Source organism: Manis javanica, chromosome 3, assembly GCF_040802235.1.
Source record: "Manis javanica isolate MJ-LG chromosome 3, MJ_LKY, whole genome shotgun sequence".
Taxonomy (NCBI): domain Eukaryota; kingdom Metazoa; phylum Chordata; class Mammalia; order Pholidota; family Manidae; genus Manis; species Manis javanica.
In genome coordinates this window covers 52661120-52681350 of record NC_133158.1, presented here as the reverse complement: position 1 = coordinate 52681350, position 20231 = coordinate 52661120, and the positions used below count along the sequence as shown (strand labels likewise).

General features: G+C 39.7%; 1 protein-coding gene across 2 annotated transcripts in view; it reads right to left on the bottom strand.

Annotated features, from left to right (window-relative positions):
• Window positions 1-16251: 16251 nt before the first annotated feature.
• TIAM1 (TIAM Rac1 associated GEF 1) overlaps window positions 16252-20231 on the bottom strand; it is a 393313-nt gene continuing 389333 nt past the window's right edge. The window contains exons 28-29 of one of the 2 annotated variants that reach the window (XM_073231434.1): window positions 20111-20209; window positions 16252-16558 (exon numbers count right to left, since the gene is read on the bottom strand). In XM_073231434.1, coding sequence (XP_073087535.1) covers window positions 20139-20209 — 71 coding nt within the window. In that variant the 3' untranslated portion in view covers window positions 16252-16558; window positions 20111-20138. Of the gene's footprint in view, window positions 16559-18352; window positions 20210-20231 lie in introns of those variants that run through there. The other variant, XM_073231433.1, reaches the window with a different exon arrangement.

Genomic DNA, 20231 nt, shown 5'->3' with positions numbered 1-20231 from the left:
TGAGGACTCCACGAGAGCCAGTGACGCCCAGGCAGGTAGGAAAAACCTGGCACCGCTGGGCTCCTCCTGTGCAGGATGGCTGTCGCTGAGGGAAATACGGCTTACGGGGCATGAAATTGTACATCCAGCATCTGCGTTAGTAGCTCTTCTGCCTCTACACTTACTCTGGAAAACCTGAAGATAATAATTTCTTACACATTTTTAGTTGTGGTGAAATACGTGTAGCATATAAACCATTTTAACCATTTTTAATTGGCATTCATTACACTCCCGATTTTGTGCATCTGTCGCCACTACCTATTCCCAAAACTTTTTCATCACCCAAACAGAAATTGTACCCATTAAACAGTAACCACACACACACACACACACACACCCTTCGCAACTCCTTTGGAATCCACTTTCTGTCTATGGATTTGCCTATTCTAGATGTTTCATATAAGTGGACTCATACAATATTTGTCCTTTTGTCTCTAGTTTTTTTCACTTACCATACTGTTTTCAAGATTCATCCATGTTGTAGCATGTATCAAAACTGTTTCTTTTTATGGCTGAATAATATTTCATTGTATACCCACACATTTTGCTTATCCATTCATCAGTTGATGGACACATGGGTTGTTTCCACCTATTGGTTATTATGAATAATACTGCTATGAATATTGTTGTATAAGTATCTGAGTCCCTGTTTTCAATTCTTTTGGGTGCATACCTAGGAGAGGAATTGCTGAGTCATATGACAATTCTATCTTTGGCTTTATGAGAAACTGCCAAACTATTCTTCATAGCATCTGTACCATTTTACATCCTCCCTTCAACGAACAGATGGTCTGATTTATCTACATGCTTGCCAACAACTGTTATTTTTTGTTTTTTGATTCTCGCCATTTCAGCAGGTGTAAAGTAGTATCTCATTGTTTTTGATTTGCACTTCCCTAGTTATGAACGATGTTGAGGATATTTTCATGTGCTAATTTGCCATTCATATATCTTTTTTGGAAAAATGTTTTTTTCAAGTCCTTTGCCCATTTTTTAATTGGGTTCATCTTTTTGTTAGTTTTTTATATTCTGGATATTAAACACTTATCAAATACATGATTTGCAAATATTTTCTCCCATCTGTAGGTTGTCTTTTCACTTTCTTGATAAGTGAGTCACTTCCTTTGATGCATGAACATTTTTAATTTTGATGAAGTCCAACTTATCTATTTGTCCTTTTGTTGCTTGTGCTTACAGCATTATATTTAATAATCCATTGTTCAAATTGGCAACACCTTGTTTGGGGGTGAAGAAAATAATCATGCTGCCTACTTAGTTACCACTTTCTGCATCAGCTTCATTGTCGCATGTGAGGCCTTCCTTCCAGCTAGAATCTGACCCTCACCAGGCCTTCAGCACCTACACTCCTGAACTCCTTTGCCAGCCTCACCAGCTCAACAGTCCTACTTGGAGTCTTCACTTGTTCTAAGCAAAGCAGCTGTTTGTAAATCAGTGTATGAAAACCTGAGAATGTAATACCATATATTACATCGAGGTCACCCTGGGTCATCGCCCAAAATTTAAGCCCCCACAATCGTCTAACATCTCTCACTTCATGTTCCTTCTGTGGCTCCAGCCCTGGCTTCCTCCCAGATCATCCCATTGTGCCCTCTAGGATATGCAACCCCTGATAAACAGCTCCATCTTCAGCCACCATCACTTGCTTGCTTTCATATCGAAGCTTCCTGGGTTTGCATCAGACAGGTAAGACCGCAGGGCAAGGTGCCATCTCCATTCAAGCAGTGTGTTCAAAGGACGCTGAGCAACCCAGACTGACAGATGTCCACCACCAAGGCTTTTACAGTCATAAGGTAAGAGGAAGTGCTGGCAGTGGAGAAAGATTCAAGAGGACTTGACGATGGATTGGATGTAGATGACAAAGAGAGATGAAGAGCTGTCCAGCTTGATTAACCCAATAGAAGGTGATGCTATTTACTGAGATGAAATGGAAAATCAATAAAGGGAAGCCTCACTAAATTGGAGTCAGAGGCCAGAAGCGGGAGTCACACCACTCAAGGTCAATTACAGGAAGAATTATCAGTTACAGACCCCAACAGAAGAGCAATAGGAAAAAAATCATCAGTTACAAGCCTCAACAAGATATATATTGCATCTCCTACAAGAAACTGACCACCGCTGCAACTCAGACTGCGAGGAGCCATCATCACCTGAAACCCCCTTCCCTCCAATAGACTTTTTTTCAGAATGATCCCTCCCTACTTCCTCCTTCTTTCCATAAAATAACCATTCCTTGAACTTGCCTAGGGTTTTAGTAGGTTTCATGTCCCAAATTGCAATTGTCTGCTATTACCAAATAAACCTTTTTTTTTTTTTTTGTCTAGAAAAATAAGTGACTATTTTATTTTTAAGGTTAACAAAACAATGTAGGAAGATAAAGTGAGGATGGAAAAGACCGAGTTCACTTTTGGAAATGGCGTGAGGTGCTTGTAGGCCTGTATCTCAAAGAAGTTTCTAGAGTCTGCAGCTCAGCTAGCACGATCAACAATTGCCTGGGGACCTTGTGTGTGGCACCAGGCAACTATTCAAACTGCCCACACCAGCTGATTGTCACCTCCAAGCCTTTCTTTGCTCACGCTGAGCAAAGACCAGAGTTGCCATCTTCTACCCCTGAATACTGCTCTCCAGCTAAACCCCACTTAACCTGGTTACTACGTGTATGGGCCTGGGAAATTCACTTCATCGCTCATGGCCTCAGTTCCTTATCTGTAAAACGAGAGATGGTTAGGAAAGATGACCTCCAAGTGTCCTTCATGTCCACTGAGCTCTGATTCTAAATAAGATGCGGCACTTCTTCGATCCACCACTAGAGGACGCCAGAGAGGCGTACTCACCAGAGGCTGCGAGGAACCTACATAGACCCCAATTTTAAGTATCTTTCCGCATCCTCCTTACTCAGGCATATCCTTAGATCTGAAAAAATCATTTCAAAGCACCACCATGAGCCAGCTTCCTATTATCTTTACTCTCTGTCATTTTATTAAGATAACAAGCATTGTCCAGCTCTTCACTACCAGAGATGGAGTCCGTGAGAGGAATGAATTTTCAAGGTAAATTACACCCAATCATTTCCGGTCCAATTTTAAAACAGACAAGGAAAACCGATTATGCTTTTGCCTATGACTGATCGAGACCAGTAGTTCTTGGCTCTGCTGACTCATTAAAATCACCTGGACGCTTTGAAACATACTGATCACAACACAGAGCAAAGAGACATGCCGCAGCTCTCCTTTCAGCTAAAAAAACCAGCGTGGGGCAGATTCCGGCGAATCACAGCCTTTTTTGCTCATTTCAACTCATCTCCTCTTGTCCTGAAATAGAAAATCTTGGGACCATCCCACAGAAGTCCAGCAGGGGACAGTGGTGTACACGTCGTACGTGCAAACTGCTTCGGCAAAAAGCTTTTACTGTGTTAACGCAGAGCCCGTTCTGTTTGTAATCCTTACTGAGAGGATAAATCCATAAAGGACTCACCATCGGAGACTTTTGGAGGCTAGAACATTCCGTTTGTTCTTTATCAAAGAACGAGGGACAGCGTCTTGATCCTTGTAATTCTGACATTCTGTTACTGTAGTCAATGGATGAATTTTCTGGCTGGAAATAGAATTGGCCAGCCTCTCAGTGGGGCATCTGGTCATTAACATAACAAAAAAATCTGCTGCTGTGCAAGTCACAATTCTTTGAGCCTCCCTTTCTGACCTCCAGTATGGAGATAAGGGTATCTGCCGAAATCATCTCACAGGACTTTGTGAGGTCAGACAGAATAATGTAGAAAAAGGTGCTTTGAGACTTATAAAAAGGATGCACATGCAAAGTAAAATTATGTTAGAGGTGAGGGTCACTTAACATGTTTTATTTGCAATTAGCCAAAAACATAAATGGTCCAAATATCTAAAATTATCAAATTATAGTTGAGACCTTCATTTTTTCAGCAAGTGGTTGAGGGCCTGTGGTGTGTCCATTCAAAAGAAATCTCTGCAACACTTAAAAACTATATAAGAAGGATGCCTCATGACACAGGGAACTATTCATGATGGATGGGAAGTGAAATAAAGCAGACTACAGTACAATAAGGTACAATATGACTCCATTTACATATGCATATATATATGCGCATTCGTTAAATATGCAATACATACAAAAATACGGGGAAAATGGAATGCAGTACCCAAAATGGAAGCAACTGTTTATCCCGGCAAACTAGATCCAGTACATGTGGCTGCCTTCCTGTGTCATTTTTCAAACTAAAGAATGAGAGAGAAATAGGCTAATGGAACAACGAGATGGGTTTCTCTTCATTTTAACTTACTATTAATTTATATTCATATCAATAAACTGCATACATTTGAACTTACATTAATTTATAATTTTAAAAATAAAGTCAAGCGAATGCACTTCAATAAGTGCAAAGAATCTTAGATCTTACATCCTTGAATATCCTTAGATTGCATTTTGCTTCCCTATTCCATTTCAAATATTGATCTATTTCTCAGGAAGTGCTTGGGAAAGAGAAAATAGCTTTCGGTGACTAGAAGTGCTGTATGACTTGTATATCAGGGGCATTTCATGCATTCATTTTGCCAGACTGTGAGCTTCCTGCATTGGGAATTATGCTTATCCACATTCTGTCACTAATGTCTTATATATAATAGGTGCTCAATAAATGTCAGTTAGATATACAGATTTTCAAATTACCAAGGTAAATTAGATGCAATAATTTTCAATGCAGTTACAAGACGGAGAGCTAGAAAAGGGTCAAGGTCCTTGCATGCAGTTGATAGTCTTGCAGTTCATGGCTCCACTGGCACCTTAGAGTCACCTGGATACTTGTAAATACAACGAGGTCAGTGCACGTGGCTCTACAATATTCTTTCCAACTGCTGGTGAAATTCTGTAGCATGGATAATTTCTTTGACTTTTCCATTCCTCTCTCAATCTCCCTCTACTCTTTATTTATTGCTATTATAAATCCCACGCACCTCTTTGCTTAACATTTAATTTCTAAACAAAAGTTTATGTAAAAAACAAATGATAAATAGATTCAATATTATTACCTAAAGAATTAGTCTGTAGTAGGATTACAATAGTTAATATTTGGCTCACTTTTTATTTTTCCAACTGGTTGTGGGATTTAAGCTTTAGATAGTAGTGGTTTAGAAAGAGATACTTACAATTCTCCTTGCCTAAAGGCATCCCACCTGGCTTCAACGTCATTCGGTCTGGTGTGGAGGGTCTTCCAGTTCTGTGTGTCTCCTCTGCAATTTGGTTTTTGGGAAATTCTCCCTGTGATTGCAGGTGAGCCATCCTTTGTCTGGTAAACACAGAAACAGAATCACAACAGCCAGATCTTGTGCTCCCCTATTTACTCATCTGTTCCATCACACCATGGAGTTCACATGACGGAACTGCGTGGTTCCAAACTTCTCTGTCACCAATACCCTATGCTTTTTAATGGCTGGTAAATTGTTTTTATATTTTTCCTAACTATGGATAACCTCAGAATTTAAAAGATTTCCTTTGGCCACCCATTAGCATTTATTAATCCATACATTTGATTTTATAAATGTTTATCACAGATACAGGAATATATAATTACCCTGCCCAGTATGACTGCACAAGTGTGGTTTCCCTGAGCTACCATGACCCCAGTTCAAAGTGAGGAAGTGTAATAGTTGAGTCCATTTAGGACCCCTTTGGAAAGTTGATGCATCACTTATTTTATTAGGCTATTCAAAAGATTGAAAAAAACTCTGGGTCTCTCTACTCCTCATATAAAGTGAGGAAAAGCTGGGCCTTCACATAGCCTAGCATCAAAAATACAATATACCAATGCACGGATCCCAACCCTGAGGCTGTGATTCTCTTGGTTTGAGGTGGGTTCTGGCATCAGAACCTATTTTGAAAACTGCTTGGGGTAGAGTACTACTGATGCGTAAGATTTCCTAACTACATTTCTCCTTGATCCCTCCAGAAGATGCCTGTGGGCACATTACACTATCATGTGCTTCCCTCAGAACCACAGGAAGCCTCGAGTGAAAATGTGGCACAGAGCATGCCAGGGTGAGGCCGTCCACTTGCTGGGCACCCGTCACTGTCCGCATCGCCGCTGGCTCCTGCTGCAAGACCCGGGGATTCTCCCCCTGGGTGCTCTTCATGGCTGCCGCAGCCCGGGGGCAGCTAGCAGGTCCTAGAGGGGATTCTGAGTAAATATCTGTGGAGCTACTCCTCACTTTAATATTTTCCCAGAAAATAAGCGCGAATGAGTTTTATTTATTTATATTTATTTAAGTTGAACTTTCTCTAAGGAAACAGGAAATACAAATAACAAATATGGGAGGTTTGAAAAAAAGTCATGAAACCTCAATTTTAAACCCCTTTGTTTTCTTTAGACGTTTTCATAGATCCTAACCTTTCTCTTAGCCCTTCTGCGGTTTCACCTGAAACAAAAAATCCAGGAAATTCTCTCCAGTTCCTGTCCTGGGAAACTAACTTCGTGTGCACTCTGAACAAGCCAGATTTTCAGCCTTTAGCCAACTGCCAGGGCTGACAGAAGCTCCAGCCCCCTTTAGGGAAGGGCCACTACGTTCAGTCTGCACTAGAAAGGATGGTGAGGAAACGTCTTCAGAGTGTGTTCCCCTGGTGGCTGAAGGTTCTCTCTCTTGACCTTGGAAAGGTCACTCTCAACCCGCACAGAAGTCCCCACTGATCCACGAGTATCAGCCTTCCCTGTGAAGAGCTCCCTAGTCTCTATTTTGTCACTTAGACTGGCCTGGCATACATGAGCATACAGGTACATCAGTGTCTGTGCCCATCCCTTCCCAGTATAACGTCAGCTTCATGAGGATGAAGATTCTGTCATGGGTTTCCCTGAGTCCTCCAGCACACAGAACGGTGTTGGGTGCTTCACACACAGTGGGTGCTCAATACTTGCACTGGATAAATGAATAAATGGTCCTAGGCAAGCAGCAGAGTCTGGTCTCATTAGTCACTTTGTAGCCATGATAGTGAGACCCATCCCTTCACTAGGGCAGCCTGTTTTACATCCATAAGAGATTAATACTCAAATATATAAAGAATTCTTGCAAGTCAACATAAAAAATAATAATAATCTAATTTTAAAAATGGGCAGAGGAGTTGAATAGACATTTTTCCAGAGAAGACCTTCAGATGGCCACAGGCACATAAAAAGATGCTCCACATTGCTAACCATCAGGGAAATGCAAATCAAAACCATGAGATGTCACCTCTCACACCAGTCAGAATGGCCACTATCCAAATGACAAATAAGAAGTGCTGGCGAGGATGTGAAGAAAAGGGAACCCTCCTACACTGTTGGTGGGAATGTAAATTGGTGCAGCCACTGTGGAAAGCAGTACAGAGGTTCCTCAAAAAACTAAAAATAAAAATACCATATGACCCAGTAATTCCACTTCTGGGTATTTACCTGGGTATTTGAGTATTTACAATAGTCAAAATATGGAGGCAACTGAAATGTCCATCAATAGATGAATGGATAAAGAAGATGTGATATATACATATATGTACATACACACACACAGTGGAACATTACTCAGCCATAAAAGGAATGAAATCTTGCCATTTGTGACAACATGGATGGACCTAGAGGGTATTATGTTAAGCAAAATAAAACAGATAAAGGCAAATACCATATGACTTCACTTATATGTGGGGTATCTATAAAAACTAAAACAATCAAAGAAAGAAAGCAGAAATAGGCTTACCAATAGAGAACAAACTATTGATTGCCATGGGAAAAATAGGTGAAAGGGATAAAGAGATACAAAGTTCTAACTGCAAAATAAATAAACCACAGGGATGAAAAATACAGCAAAGGGAATATAGTTAGCAATATTGTTATAATTTTACAATACAACTACACTTGGTGACAGATGACAACTACACGTACTGTGGTGAGCATTTCATAATTATGTCATTGTCAAATCACTACGTTGTACACCTGAAACCAATGTAATGATTATATATTAACTATACTTGAATAAAAAATAAAGACCCATCACCCAATGGATAGACCAAGTTGGGGTTATTCATTTTCATGTTTATTGAAAGAAATAATAAAATAAATCCAGCAACAACAAAAAAATGTACTACTAAGACACACAAATGAATCTCACAGATTCAGGATGAGTGAAATAAAGCCACAAAGGAGTCCATGTTATCTGATCCCATTTAGGTGAAGTTCAAAAGCAGGCAGAAATAATGACAATCGTCTTATTCTTTGCTGCTGTAACAAAGTATCAGAGTGGGCAGAAGAACAATACTAAAACTTTGTTTTTACATTTTTTAGTGAATGGAAAAAATTAAGAAGAGAATGATATTTCCTGGCACATTAAAATTTTATCAAATTGTTTTTTTCCCAATTCTATTAAGATATAATTGGAATATAACATTGTGTTAGTTTAAGGTGCTCAACATAACGATTAGCTCTCCACATATATTGACATAACCACAATAAGTTTAATTAACATCCATCCCCTCAGTTACACATTTTTTTTCTTGTGATGGGAACTTTTAAGATCTACTCTCTTACTGTCTTTCAAATATACAATACAGTTTGTTAACTGTAGTCACTATGAAAATGATAGAAATTTGTTTCTCTCAGTTCTGGAGGGTAGGAAGGCCAAGGTGAAGGTGCCAGCAGATTTGGTGTCTGGGGAGGGCTCTTTTCCTGGTTTACAGATGACCACCTTCTTGCTGTGTCTTCACACAGTGGGAGGAAGAAATCATGTCTCTTGGGTCTCATAATCCCAATCATGAGGGCTCCACCCTCATGACCTAATCACATGCCAAAAGCCCCACATCTTAATACCATCACAGTGGGGATTACGGTCAGGGGGACACCAACATTCAGTGCACAGTCATGATGGAAGTTACAATTGGGGTGCCCTGGGGAAGTGGGTGGTACCGACTGGCAGAGACACTTCATGGGGTGCAGGAAATGTCCAATACCCTCCTCTGAGTGACAGCTGCACGTCTGTATGCAAGAAAAAAATCATCAAGGTGTTCACATATGCAATGTACTTTGTGGCATATATGTTTTACCTCAATTTTAAAGTGAATTTTAAAAATTATCTCCTCTCCTCTGAAACTCCCCTAATTCCTTGTCTCTCCTCTAGTTTTCAGTTAATAAAGCAGAACTGTTCTGTCCTTCCAGATCCCTAACAAATGGCTGGTTGGGCTTTTCCAGCCTGACATGCAGCCTTCTTCCCACCTCCCCAAAGGAACTTTATTTTTGTAATGTTAAGACTTCTTGCATGTAATGCCCACCAAGGTACAGTGGGGATGTTCCCTTGAAGAAGGCCAATGCCTTCTTATGAAAACAAGATCCACAGCAGAGAAGGATCCCCCTCATCACGTACCACCCTCTCCCCCAGCACCACCACATGGCGCCGGCGCCTGGCTGACCCCACTCCTAGGATCAGTGATGTTGCTTGAAGGTGTAGATCTGAAACTTGAGAAATTCTCTTGGACCAATTGTCTTGCTCTTCATATATAAAACAGCTCTGCATATATAAAAAGCACACCAATTTTTCAAAGAAAAATGTTCAAAGAAAAATGAGCACAAGAGAATAAGTCAACTGCAATTTTAAAAACTTAAATACCACTTAAAAATAATTTCAAGAACTATCTACTTCTTTAAAAAAAAAAGACAGGGAGAGAGAAGATTAAAGATGGCAGCGTAAGAGAAGAGACAGAGGCTTCCTCCTAAAAATGGATACAATTAGAAAATTTAATTGGCGCAACTAATCCTGAGAGAGCAACAGGAAAGAGGACGGCATCAGACTGCACACACCTGGAGAAAAGAGCAGACCTCAGCGAACGGGGTAACGTACCAGAGCTGTGGCTCTGCGGGACCCGAGCCCCTCCCCCACCCCAGCTCACCAGCAGGAGGAAGAGAAACGGAGCAGGGAGGGAGTGGAGGCCTGGGACTGCTGAATACCTAGCTCAGGAGATCTGCTCTGGGAGCACAAACCTACATTTCATGGTGCTTTCATGACACTCTATGACTACCGGGTTGGAAATTTAATACAGGCAGAGTTCCTGGAGAGACTGGGATTCCGGCTGCTTGTGGAGAGCAGGGATCCATATCTGGCTGCTCTGGGACAAAACTTATACCTGTGTGACCAGCCCACTGCCTCAGGCAGTGGAAAAAGGCACAGGAGCCAGGAGGCAGGGAACAGCTCTTTCCTACCCCCAGTACTGCTCCCCTGCGACCCCTGACATTGCTTCAGGGGCTCAGCAGCTCCAGACACTACAGCTTCTGGACACTAGAGGGTGCCATATACAAACATGAACCACCAAAGGAACCTTGTCCAGAGTAAAATTGTTAATACAACTCCCGAGAAAGATTTAAATGATATGGACCTCGTGACTCTCCCTGAGAGGGAGTTCAAAATAAAAATCACCAACATCCTAATGGAGGTAAGGAAAGACATCCAAGAACTCAGGAATGAATTCAGGTCAGAGATACAATCATTAAAGAACATGATGGAGGGTATTAAAAGCAGGTTGGATATGGTGGAGGAGACAATAAATGAAACAGAAACTAGGGAAGAGGAATACAAAGAAGCTGAGGCACAGAGAGAAAAAAGGATCTCTAAAAATGAAAGAATATTGAGAGAACTGTGTGACCAATTCAAGCAGAACAATATTCACATTATAGGGATACCAGAAGAAGAAGAGAGAGAAAAAGGGATAGAAAGTGTCTTTGAGGAGGTATTTGCTGAAAACTTCCCCAATCTGGGGAAAGAGACAGTCTCTCAGGCCATGGAGATCCACAGATCCCCCTACACAAGGGCCCCAAGGAAGACAACACCAAGACACATAGTAATTAAGATGGAAAAGATAAGGGTAAGGACAGACTGTTAAAAGCAGCCAGAGGCAGAAATAAGATCACATACAAAGGAAAGCCCATCAGACTAACAACAGACTTCTCAGCAGAAACCTTACAGGCCAGAAGGGAGTGGCATGATGTATTTAATGCCATGAAGCAGAAGGGCCTGGAACCAAGACTACTTTTTCTGGTGAGATTATCATTTAAATTTGAAGGAAGGATTAAACAATTTCCAGATAAGCAATAGCTAAGAGAGTTTACCTCCCACAAACCATCTCTGCAGTCTATTTTGGAGGGACTGCTATAGATGGAAGTGTTCCTAGAGTTGGATAGCTGTCACCAGAGGTAGTAAAATCATGGTAAGGAAGGTGGAGCAGCTGATTGCAAGGCAAATGCAAAATTAAATTGACTATCCCAAAGCCAATCAAAGGATAGAGAAAAAGTATAGAATTTGATACCTAATATATAAAGAATGAAGGAGGAAGAAAAAGGAGGAGAAATAGAAAAGAACCTTTGTAACAGCATACTAAGTGAGTTAAGTTAGACTCTTAGATAGTAAGGAAAGTAATCTGGAACCTTTGGTAACCATGAATCCAAAGCCTGAAATGGCAATAAGTACATACCTATCAATAATCACCCTAAATGTAAACGGACTGATGCACCAATCAAAAGACATAGAGTCACGGAATGGATAAAAAAACAAGACCCATCTATATGCTGCTTATGAGAGACTCACCTCAAACCCAAAGACATGCACAGACTAAAAGTCAAGGGATGGAAAAAGATATTTCATGCAAACAATAGGGAGAAAAAAGCAGGAGTTGCAGTACTAGTATCAGACAAAATAGACTTCAAAACAAAGAAAGTAACAAGAGATAAAGAAGGACATTACAAAATGATAAAGGGCTCAGTCTAACAAGAGGATATAACCATTATAAATATATATGCACCCAACACAGGAGCACCAGCATATGTGAAACAGATACTAACAGAACTAAAGGAGGAAATAGACTGCAATGCATTCATTTTAGGAGACTTCAACACACCATTCACTCCAAAGGACAGATCCACCAGACAGAAAATAAGTAGGGACACAAAGGCACTGAACAACTCACTAGAACAGATGGACCTAATAGACAGCTATAGAACTCTTCACCCAAAAGCAATAGGCTACACATTCTGCTCAAGTGCACATGGAACGTTCTCCAGAATAGACCACATACTAGGCCACAAAAAGAGCCTCAGTAAATTCCAAAAGACTGAAATCCTACCAACCAACTTTTCAGACCACAAAGGTATAAAACTAGAAATAAATTGTACCAAGAAAGCAAAAAGGCTCACAAACACATGGAGGCTTAACAACACCCTTCTAAATAGTCAATGGATCAATGACCAAATTAAAACGGAGATCCAGCAATATATGGAAATAAATGACAACAACAACACAAAGCAACAACTTCTGTGGGACGCAGCGAAAGCAGTCTTAAGAGGAAAGTATATAGCAATCCAGGCGTATTTAAAGAAGGAAGAACAAACACAAATGTATAGTCTAACGTCACAGTTATCAAAATTGGAAAAAGAAGAACAAATGAGGCCTAAAGTCAGCAGAAAGAGGGACATAATAAAGATCAGAGAAGAAATAAAATTGAGAAGAATAAAACAAAAGAAAAAATCAATGAAACCAAAACCTGGTTCTTTGAGAAAATAAACAAAATAGATAAGCCTCTAGCCAGACATATTAAGAGAAAAAGAAAATCAATGCACATCAACAGAATCAGAAATGAGAAAGGAAACATCATGACGGACCCAACAGAAATACAAAGAATTCTTAGAGACTACTATGAAAACCTATATGCTAAGAAGCTGGAAAACCTAGAAGAAATGGACAACTTCCTAGAAAAATACAACCTTCCAAGACTGACCAAGGAAGAAACACAAAATTTAAACAAACCAATTACCAGCAAAGAAATTGAAGCAGTAATCAAAAAACTACCCAAGAAAAAAACCCCTGGGCCAGATGTATTTACCTCGGAATTTTATCAGACATACAGAAAAGATATAACGCCCATTCTCCTTAAAGTTTTCCAATAAATAGAAGAGGAGGGAATACTCCCAAACTCATTCTATGAAGCCAACATCACCCTAATACCAAAACCAGGCAAAGACCCCACCAAAAAAGAAAATTACAGACCAATATCCCTGATGAACGTAGATGCAAAAATATGCAATAAAATATTAGCAAACTGAATTCAAAAATATATCAAAAGGATCATACACCATGACCAAGTGGGATTCACCCCAGGGATGCAAGGATGGTACAACATTCGAAAATCCATCAACATCATCCACCACATCAACAAAAAGAAAGACAAAAACCATATGATCACCTCCATAGAGGCTTAAAAAGCATTCGATAAAATTCAACATCCATTCATGATAAAAACTCTCAGCAAAATGGGTATAGAAGGCAAGTACCTCAACATAATAAAGGCCATATATGATAAACCCACAGCCAACATCATACTTAACAGCGAGAAGCTGAAAACTTTTCCTCTGAGATCAGGAATAAGAAAGGGATGCCCACGCACCCCACTGTTATTTAACATAGTACTGGAGGTCCCAGCTATGGCAATTAGACAAAACAAAGAAATATAAGGAATCCAGAGTGGTAAAGAAGAAGTTAAACTGTCACTATTTGCAGATGACATGATATTGTACATAAAAAAACCCTAAAGACTCCACTCCAAAACTACTAGAACTGATATCAGAATACAGCAAAGCTGCAGGACACAAAATTAACACACAAAAATCTGTGGCTTTCCTATACACTAACAATGAACCAATAGAAACAGAAATCAGGAAAACAATTCCATTCACAATTGCATCAAAAGAATAAAATACCTAGGAATAAACCTAACCAAAGAAGTGAAAGACCTATACCCTGAAAACTATAAGACACTCTTAAGAGAAATTAAAGAGGTCATAACAAATGGAAACTCATCCCATGCTCTTGGCTAAGAAGAATTAATATAATCAAAATGGCCATCCTGCCCAAAGCAATATACAGATTTGATGCAATCCCTATCAAATTACCAACAACATTCTTCAACGAACTGGAACAAATAGTTCAAAAATTCATATGGAAACACCAAAGACCCCGAATAGCCAAAGCAATCCTGAGAGAGAAGAATAAAGTGGCAGGGATCTCACTCCCCAACTTCAAGCTCTACTAGAAAGCTACAGTAATCAAGACAATTTGGTACTGGCACAAGAACAGAGCCACAGACCAGTGGAACAGAATAGAGACTCCAGACATTAACCCAAACATATATGGTCAATTAATATTTGATAAAGGTACCATGGACATACAATGGGGAAATGACAGTCTCTTCAACAAACGGTGCTGGCAAAACTGGACAGCTACATGTAAGAGAATGAAACTGGATCACTGTCTAACCCCATACACAAAAGTAAATTCGAAATGGATCAAAGACCTGAATGCAAGTCATGAAACCATAAAACTCTTATAAAAAAACATAGGCAAAAATCTCTTGGACATAAACATTAGCGACTTCTTCATGAGCACATATCCCCAGGCAAGGAAAACAAAAGCAAAAATGAACAAATGGGACTATATCAAGTTGAAAAGCTTCTGTACAGCAAAGGACACCATCAATAGAACAAAAAGGTACCCTATGGTATGGGAGAATATTTTTGTAAATGACAGATCCGATAAAGGCTTGATATCCAAAATATACAAAGAGCTCACGCTCCTCAACAAACAAAAAGCAAATAATCAAATTAAAAAAATGGGCAGAGGAGCTGAATAGACAGTTCTCCAAAGAAGAAATTCAGATGGCCAACAGACACATGAAAAGATGCTCCACATCGCTAGTTATCAGAGAAATGCAAATTAAAACCACAATGAGATATCACCTCACACCAGTAAGGATGGCCACCATCCAAAAGACAAACAACAACAAATGTTGGCAAGGTTGCAGAGAAAGGGGAACCCTCCTACACTGCTGGTGGGAATGTAAATTAGTTCAACCATTGTGGAAAGCAATATGGAGGTTCCTCAAAATGCTCAAAATAGAAATACCATTTGACCCAGGAATTCCACTTCTAGGAATTTACCCTAAGAATGCAGCAGCCCAGTTTGAAAAAGACAGATGCACACCTATATTTATCGCAGCACTATTTACAATAGCCAAGAAATGGAAGCAACCTAAGTGTCCATCAGTAGATGAATGGATAAAGAAGATGTGGTACATATACACAATGGAATATTATTCAGCCATAAGAAGAAAACAAATCCTACCATTTGCAACAACATGGATGGAGCTAGAGGGTATTATGCTCAGTGAAATAAGCCAGGCGGAGAAAAACAAATACCAAATGATTTCACTTATCTGTGGAATATAAGAACAAAAGAAAAACTGAAGGAACAAAACAGCAGCAGAATCATAGAACCCAAGAATGGACTAACAGTTACCAAAGAGAAAGAGACTGGGGAGAATGGGAGGGTAGGGAGGGATAAGTGGGGGGAGAAGAAAGGGGGTATTATGATTAGCATGTATAATGTGGGGGGTGGGGAAAGGGGAGGGCTTTGCAACACAGAGAAGACAAGTAGTGATTTTACAACATCTTACTATGCTGATGGACAGTGACTGTAATGAGGTTTGTTGGGGGGACTTGGGGTGGGGGAAAGCCTAGTAAACATAAATAAAAATAAATAAATTAAAAAAAATCATAATCAACATAAAAAAAAAGACAGAGAAGGGAAGGATTAAATTTATGGAAGAATTCTCAGGTGTGGTCCTTATAAAACTTGAGCCAATAATGTAATTTTAATTAAGAGAAATTGCCTGTGCTTTGGATAAGATTTAATAAGGAAAAGAAGGAAAAAATGAAAAACAGTTGGTGGAATGCTATACATTTTTTGTGTCTGTAGATTTATATGAATAATACACAATTGAAACAGAAAAAAAGATTTAACAAGTTTTTCCTATTTTAGCTAAGACATGGATTATGCAATAGGTTTTAATTCTTTTATAATTCCAAAATTGCGGTGCACCAGACTCAGCCATCTGAACATGAACTATTGTAATATGGTAGGTGACATAGAACATATTTATAAATTGCTTTTTATCAAAGCTTCAATATTTGTTTCAAAAATCAAGCACATAATATTAAATGTACTTTCAAGGTAACTTTTCCATTTTTTAGAAAAATTCTATGTAAAATCTTTTTATCACTGTTAAGCTTAGATTTACTTTCTTTTATATATTTAACAGGATGATAAATAACTACAAGTGAATACAAATCCCTAGTTACTAGAACAAAGCATTTTCCAGTTTCTTCTCTACACAAACCAATTTTCACTTGATTGGTCTAAACCAGAGCCAGAAGTTCCTAACGCAAACTTGGTCCCATGTCATCATCTCAGCACACTGATAAACTGAGATGCCTCTGGAGTTGAGGCCCTGCTGCCTCCCGGTCCTGGGTGGCAGGTGCCAGGGAGCAGGAAGTTACCATTAATTGAGTCATATGTGAAGTAGGTATTATCCCCACTCTGAGATGAGTTGATGCTCAGAAGGATCTGGTGCCTTGCCCAGGATCACACAGCTGGAACACAAAAATGTCAGAGTTCAAGGACATGCAGGTCCCATAACCAAGACCCTGGACTGTCCTTTAAAATAATCCATTCTCAGGCAATATTTTCTAATTTTTTCTCAAATAACCTAAATAATTTTTTCAAAACTATGAGTCCTCACTGACATCAAAATGCATTTTTGTCATAAATTTGTCATTTCAAAGGATGCCATTTTTGGCTCTGGTGGATCGTTGCAGGAATGGTTTGTAGCGAATGGCAGCTCCTGGGATCCATGCCCTTGGGCAGCACCTTCCCAACCTGCTTGTTTGGCCACATGATCTGCTTTAGCCAATCGAACATTAACAAACTTGAGGCGGGCTGTGGCTTGAGAACTGTATGTGCATTGGGGCTTGGCCCCTGATGCTCTTTGCAACCCTGAGGCCATCGTGTATTATGGACTGAATGTCTAACCCCATAAGATTCATATGTTGAAATCCCAACCCCATTGTGATGGTACTAGGAGATGGGGCCTTTGAGAACTAATTAGGTTTAGATTAGTTCTTGAGGGTGGGACCCTCATAACGGGATTAGTGCCTTTTGAAGAGGAAGAGAATCTTCCTCTAGCCACAGGAACCAAGGAGAGGCCATTTGAGGACCCAGTGAGAAGGCAGCTGTTCACAAGCCAGGAAGTGGGCTCTCACCATGAATTCAATCTGTCAGCAACCTGATAGGACTTTCCAGCCTCCAGAACTCCAACAAATGAATGTGTCGTTTTAGCTCCCCAGTCTATGGTGTTTTGTTATAGCTGACCAAACTGACACCATATAAAGAAGCCCATGCTAGTGTACTGGGGGAACGACAGACTGGTGGAAGCAGGAGGCCATCGGATATGAGTGACCATCCAGCCCCAGCTGAGCTCAGCTAACCCCAGAGATTGGCCAGCCCAGCCAAGTCCAGAACTGCCAGCTGACCCACAGAATCACAAGCATCATAAATGTATGAAGCCACTGAGCTTTACAGTGGCTTGTTATATAGCAACTGATATACTCACATATTATAAAATGTTATTTTAAAATAAACATGTTATTTTTAATGTACCTAACATAACCTAATTACCACAGCAATTGGATGCCCACTACCCATTTAAAAAGTATATTTAAAACCTTGAAAATTTCACATATCATTTTGCTTTGAACTCATTTTTTCCATCCCCTATCACCCTAACATATTGCTTTACAATAAAAATATCTATATAAATTTATTTAAGTTTTGGCATTTTCTATGACCATAAAGTTCCAACTCTGAGACCACTTTTGGATTGAGTTATGATTAAAATTATTGTTGGTACACATAGATCAATATGAAAGTATACATAGATTTTAAAAAGTATTAACTGTAAATGGCAAAATTTCACTGGCAATGATCTGTTAATGACATGGGTGGGTCTGGTTTTTTTTTTCCTCAATTAGTTCATGGGTCCATGAATGGATTTTGCTTTAACTAGAGATAGACCTCAGCATTAGTTGTATTTCTACCTTTCATTTTCATAGACTCAGGCACAGAGAAATTTTGTTTGAAGAATATGTGGGAGCTAAAGGACTTTTATTATGGCAATGTCACTCAATTCACTTGTCCCTGTCCCTTTCTCTGTTCTTCCACAAAAACCTTTTTCTCCATAATGGCTTTTAATAAAAGACATCAAGATTTGTTTTCAATGAACAGAATCTTCATTCCCAACTCCCCATCTCTATCTTGATATTCTGATTTTTTTTTTGGCAAAAAAAAAAAAAAATCTGAATGTTTCCCACCCACACCCTCCCCTCAAGGTCATTTTCTTCATTAGGGATAAGAGGATGTTGGGAAAAAGAACAGAGTACCCAAGCATGTCTGGGATATAAAATTGATGTTATCACTACCATAAAAGCTCTGCCTTCATTTAGATCTGGAGGCAAAACAAGCAGCAGCCTGTATGGGGTAGGAAATAGCTAGAATTCCTGGAGCCTTAGAAGGGAGAGTATGCACTGATGTTCAGATTAAATACTCCAAATCCTGTTGACTAATGGCCAAAAAATTGAGTAAACCTGAGTGTGGCCTGGTGGAAGGAGGATAGGACAGGGAGAGTCCCACACACTAAGCATATGCAGCCCAATGACCTAAACACAAACTCAAGTGGAAAAGCCAGTTTCCTATGGCAAAACTGCAGGCATTGCCATGACACAGTGAAGATACTAGACAGGAAACGAGATCTTAACCACTCAGCAAAATCAAACAGAATAGGAGTATGGCACCTACAACTCAGAAATGTTCATCAGAATCTTTAAAGTGCATATTAATGTATCCAAAGCTATTTTCTATGACTGCACTCTAAAGAAGCAATTGGACCTGTGCACAAAGAATAAGCAACATAGATGTTCACAGTATTTTTCTTATAATAATAAAAACTAGAATCCTGAATGTCCATCAGGAAGGAACTGAATATATAAATTATGGTAAATCAGTCCATCCATGAAAATGGATTACTATGTAGCCACGAGGTAGAGTGATGTAGACCTATTATAATGTCATAGGAAAATATCTACCATTTTATCATTAAGTGTAAAAATCAGGTTAATAAAACAGCATAAATCTCCTTTGTTAAGTGTGTGTGTGTGTGTTTGCACACACGAGCATATCCATGCACATATTCAAGGAACCAGTCAGGAAGGATGTGAGCCAAAATTTTAATACCTTGATTGAAAGTGAAAGGATTAGATCAACCAGCCATTCATGTTTGAAGTGCAAGGCAACGGCACCAGTCAGGAGACACAGCACAGAGCTGAACACAATAGACAACAGGATGTTTTGTGTAAGATGGAGACACTGAACTGAGAAAATAAGGAGCTCTTGGAACAGCCCAGGAAGTCCCAAGTGGCTTTCAGGAAAAAGGGCTAAATCCTGAAGCCAAAGAGGACAGAGATGGGGCTCAGAAAGATGACAGCATCTGTTAGGGGCCCACTGGCTGAAAAGGCCAACTTCAGTTTGACCTGGGTGTGCGGCATACTGAAACAATATGGAAAATAAAAACCTTTCCTAATGAATTACATTTTATAGTGGTTTCTGATTTTAAAATATTAAAGACCCTGGACTTCAGCTTTTAATAAAACAGTATTGTGTCTCCCTGACCTGAGAAGAATTGACAGTACAGGCAATGTTAAGTGTTTATGTGGATAATAATCCCATCACCAGACAGCAGCACGGGGTCTGTACCCATATGTTAGAAACCACCTGCCCATACTAGTTCTGCTGTTAAGAGTAGTGACGTGATTCATTATTTTACATGAAGCACGTGGTTGAGGTGGTGGACATGGGTGACGGTGGACAATGCTTTACTGAAACAGGATAACTTAATGGCTAAAAGTGGTCTCTTGTCATGCTGTAGAAGGGATGGAATGGACCAGAATAAACTATTTTAAATGAATGAGGCATTCTGTTGTACTGGGAGGACAGGAAGTTCATGGCAGGGCAGACAATGTTAACAATGTGATCCCAGGGACATTTGGGAGGGTTTCTACCACTGCTTTAGCCAACCAAAGATACTAACTTACCACCAGCATGCATACTGTTTACAGAACGCTACACATTCACGATCTGCGCTTTGAATGGTCCTTGTCCTTTCTTCAGACATTGACATCTTCTAAAGAGGCCTGTGAAGAATGTGATGTTACA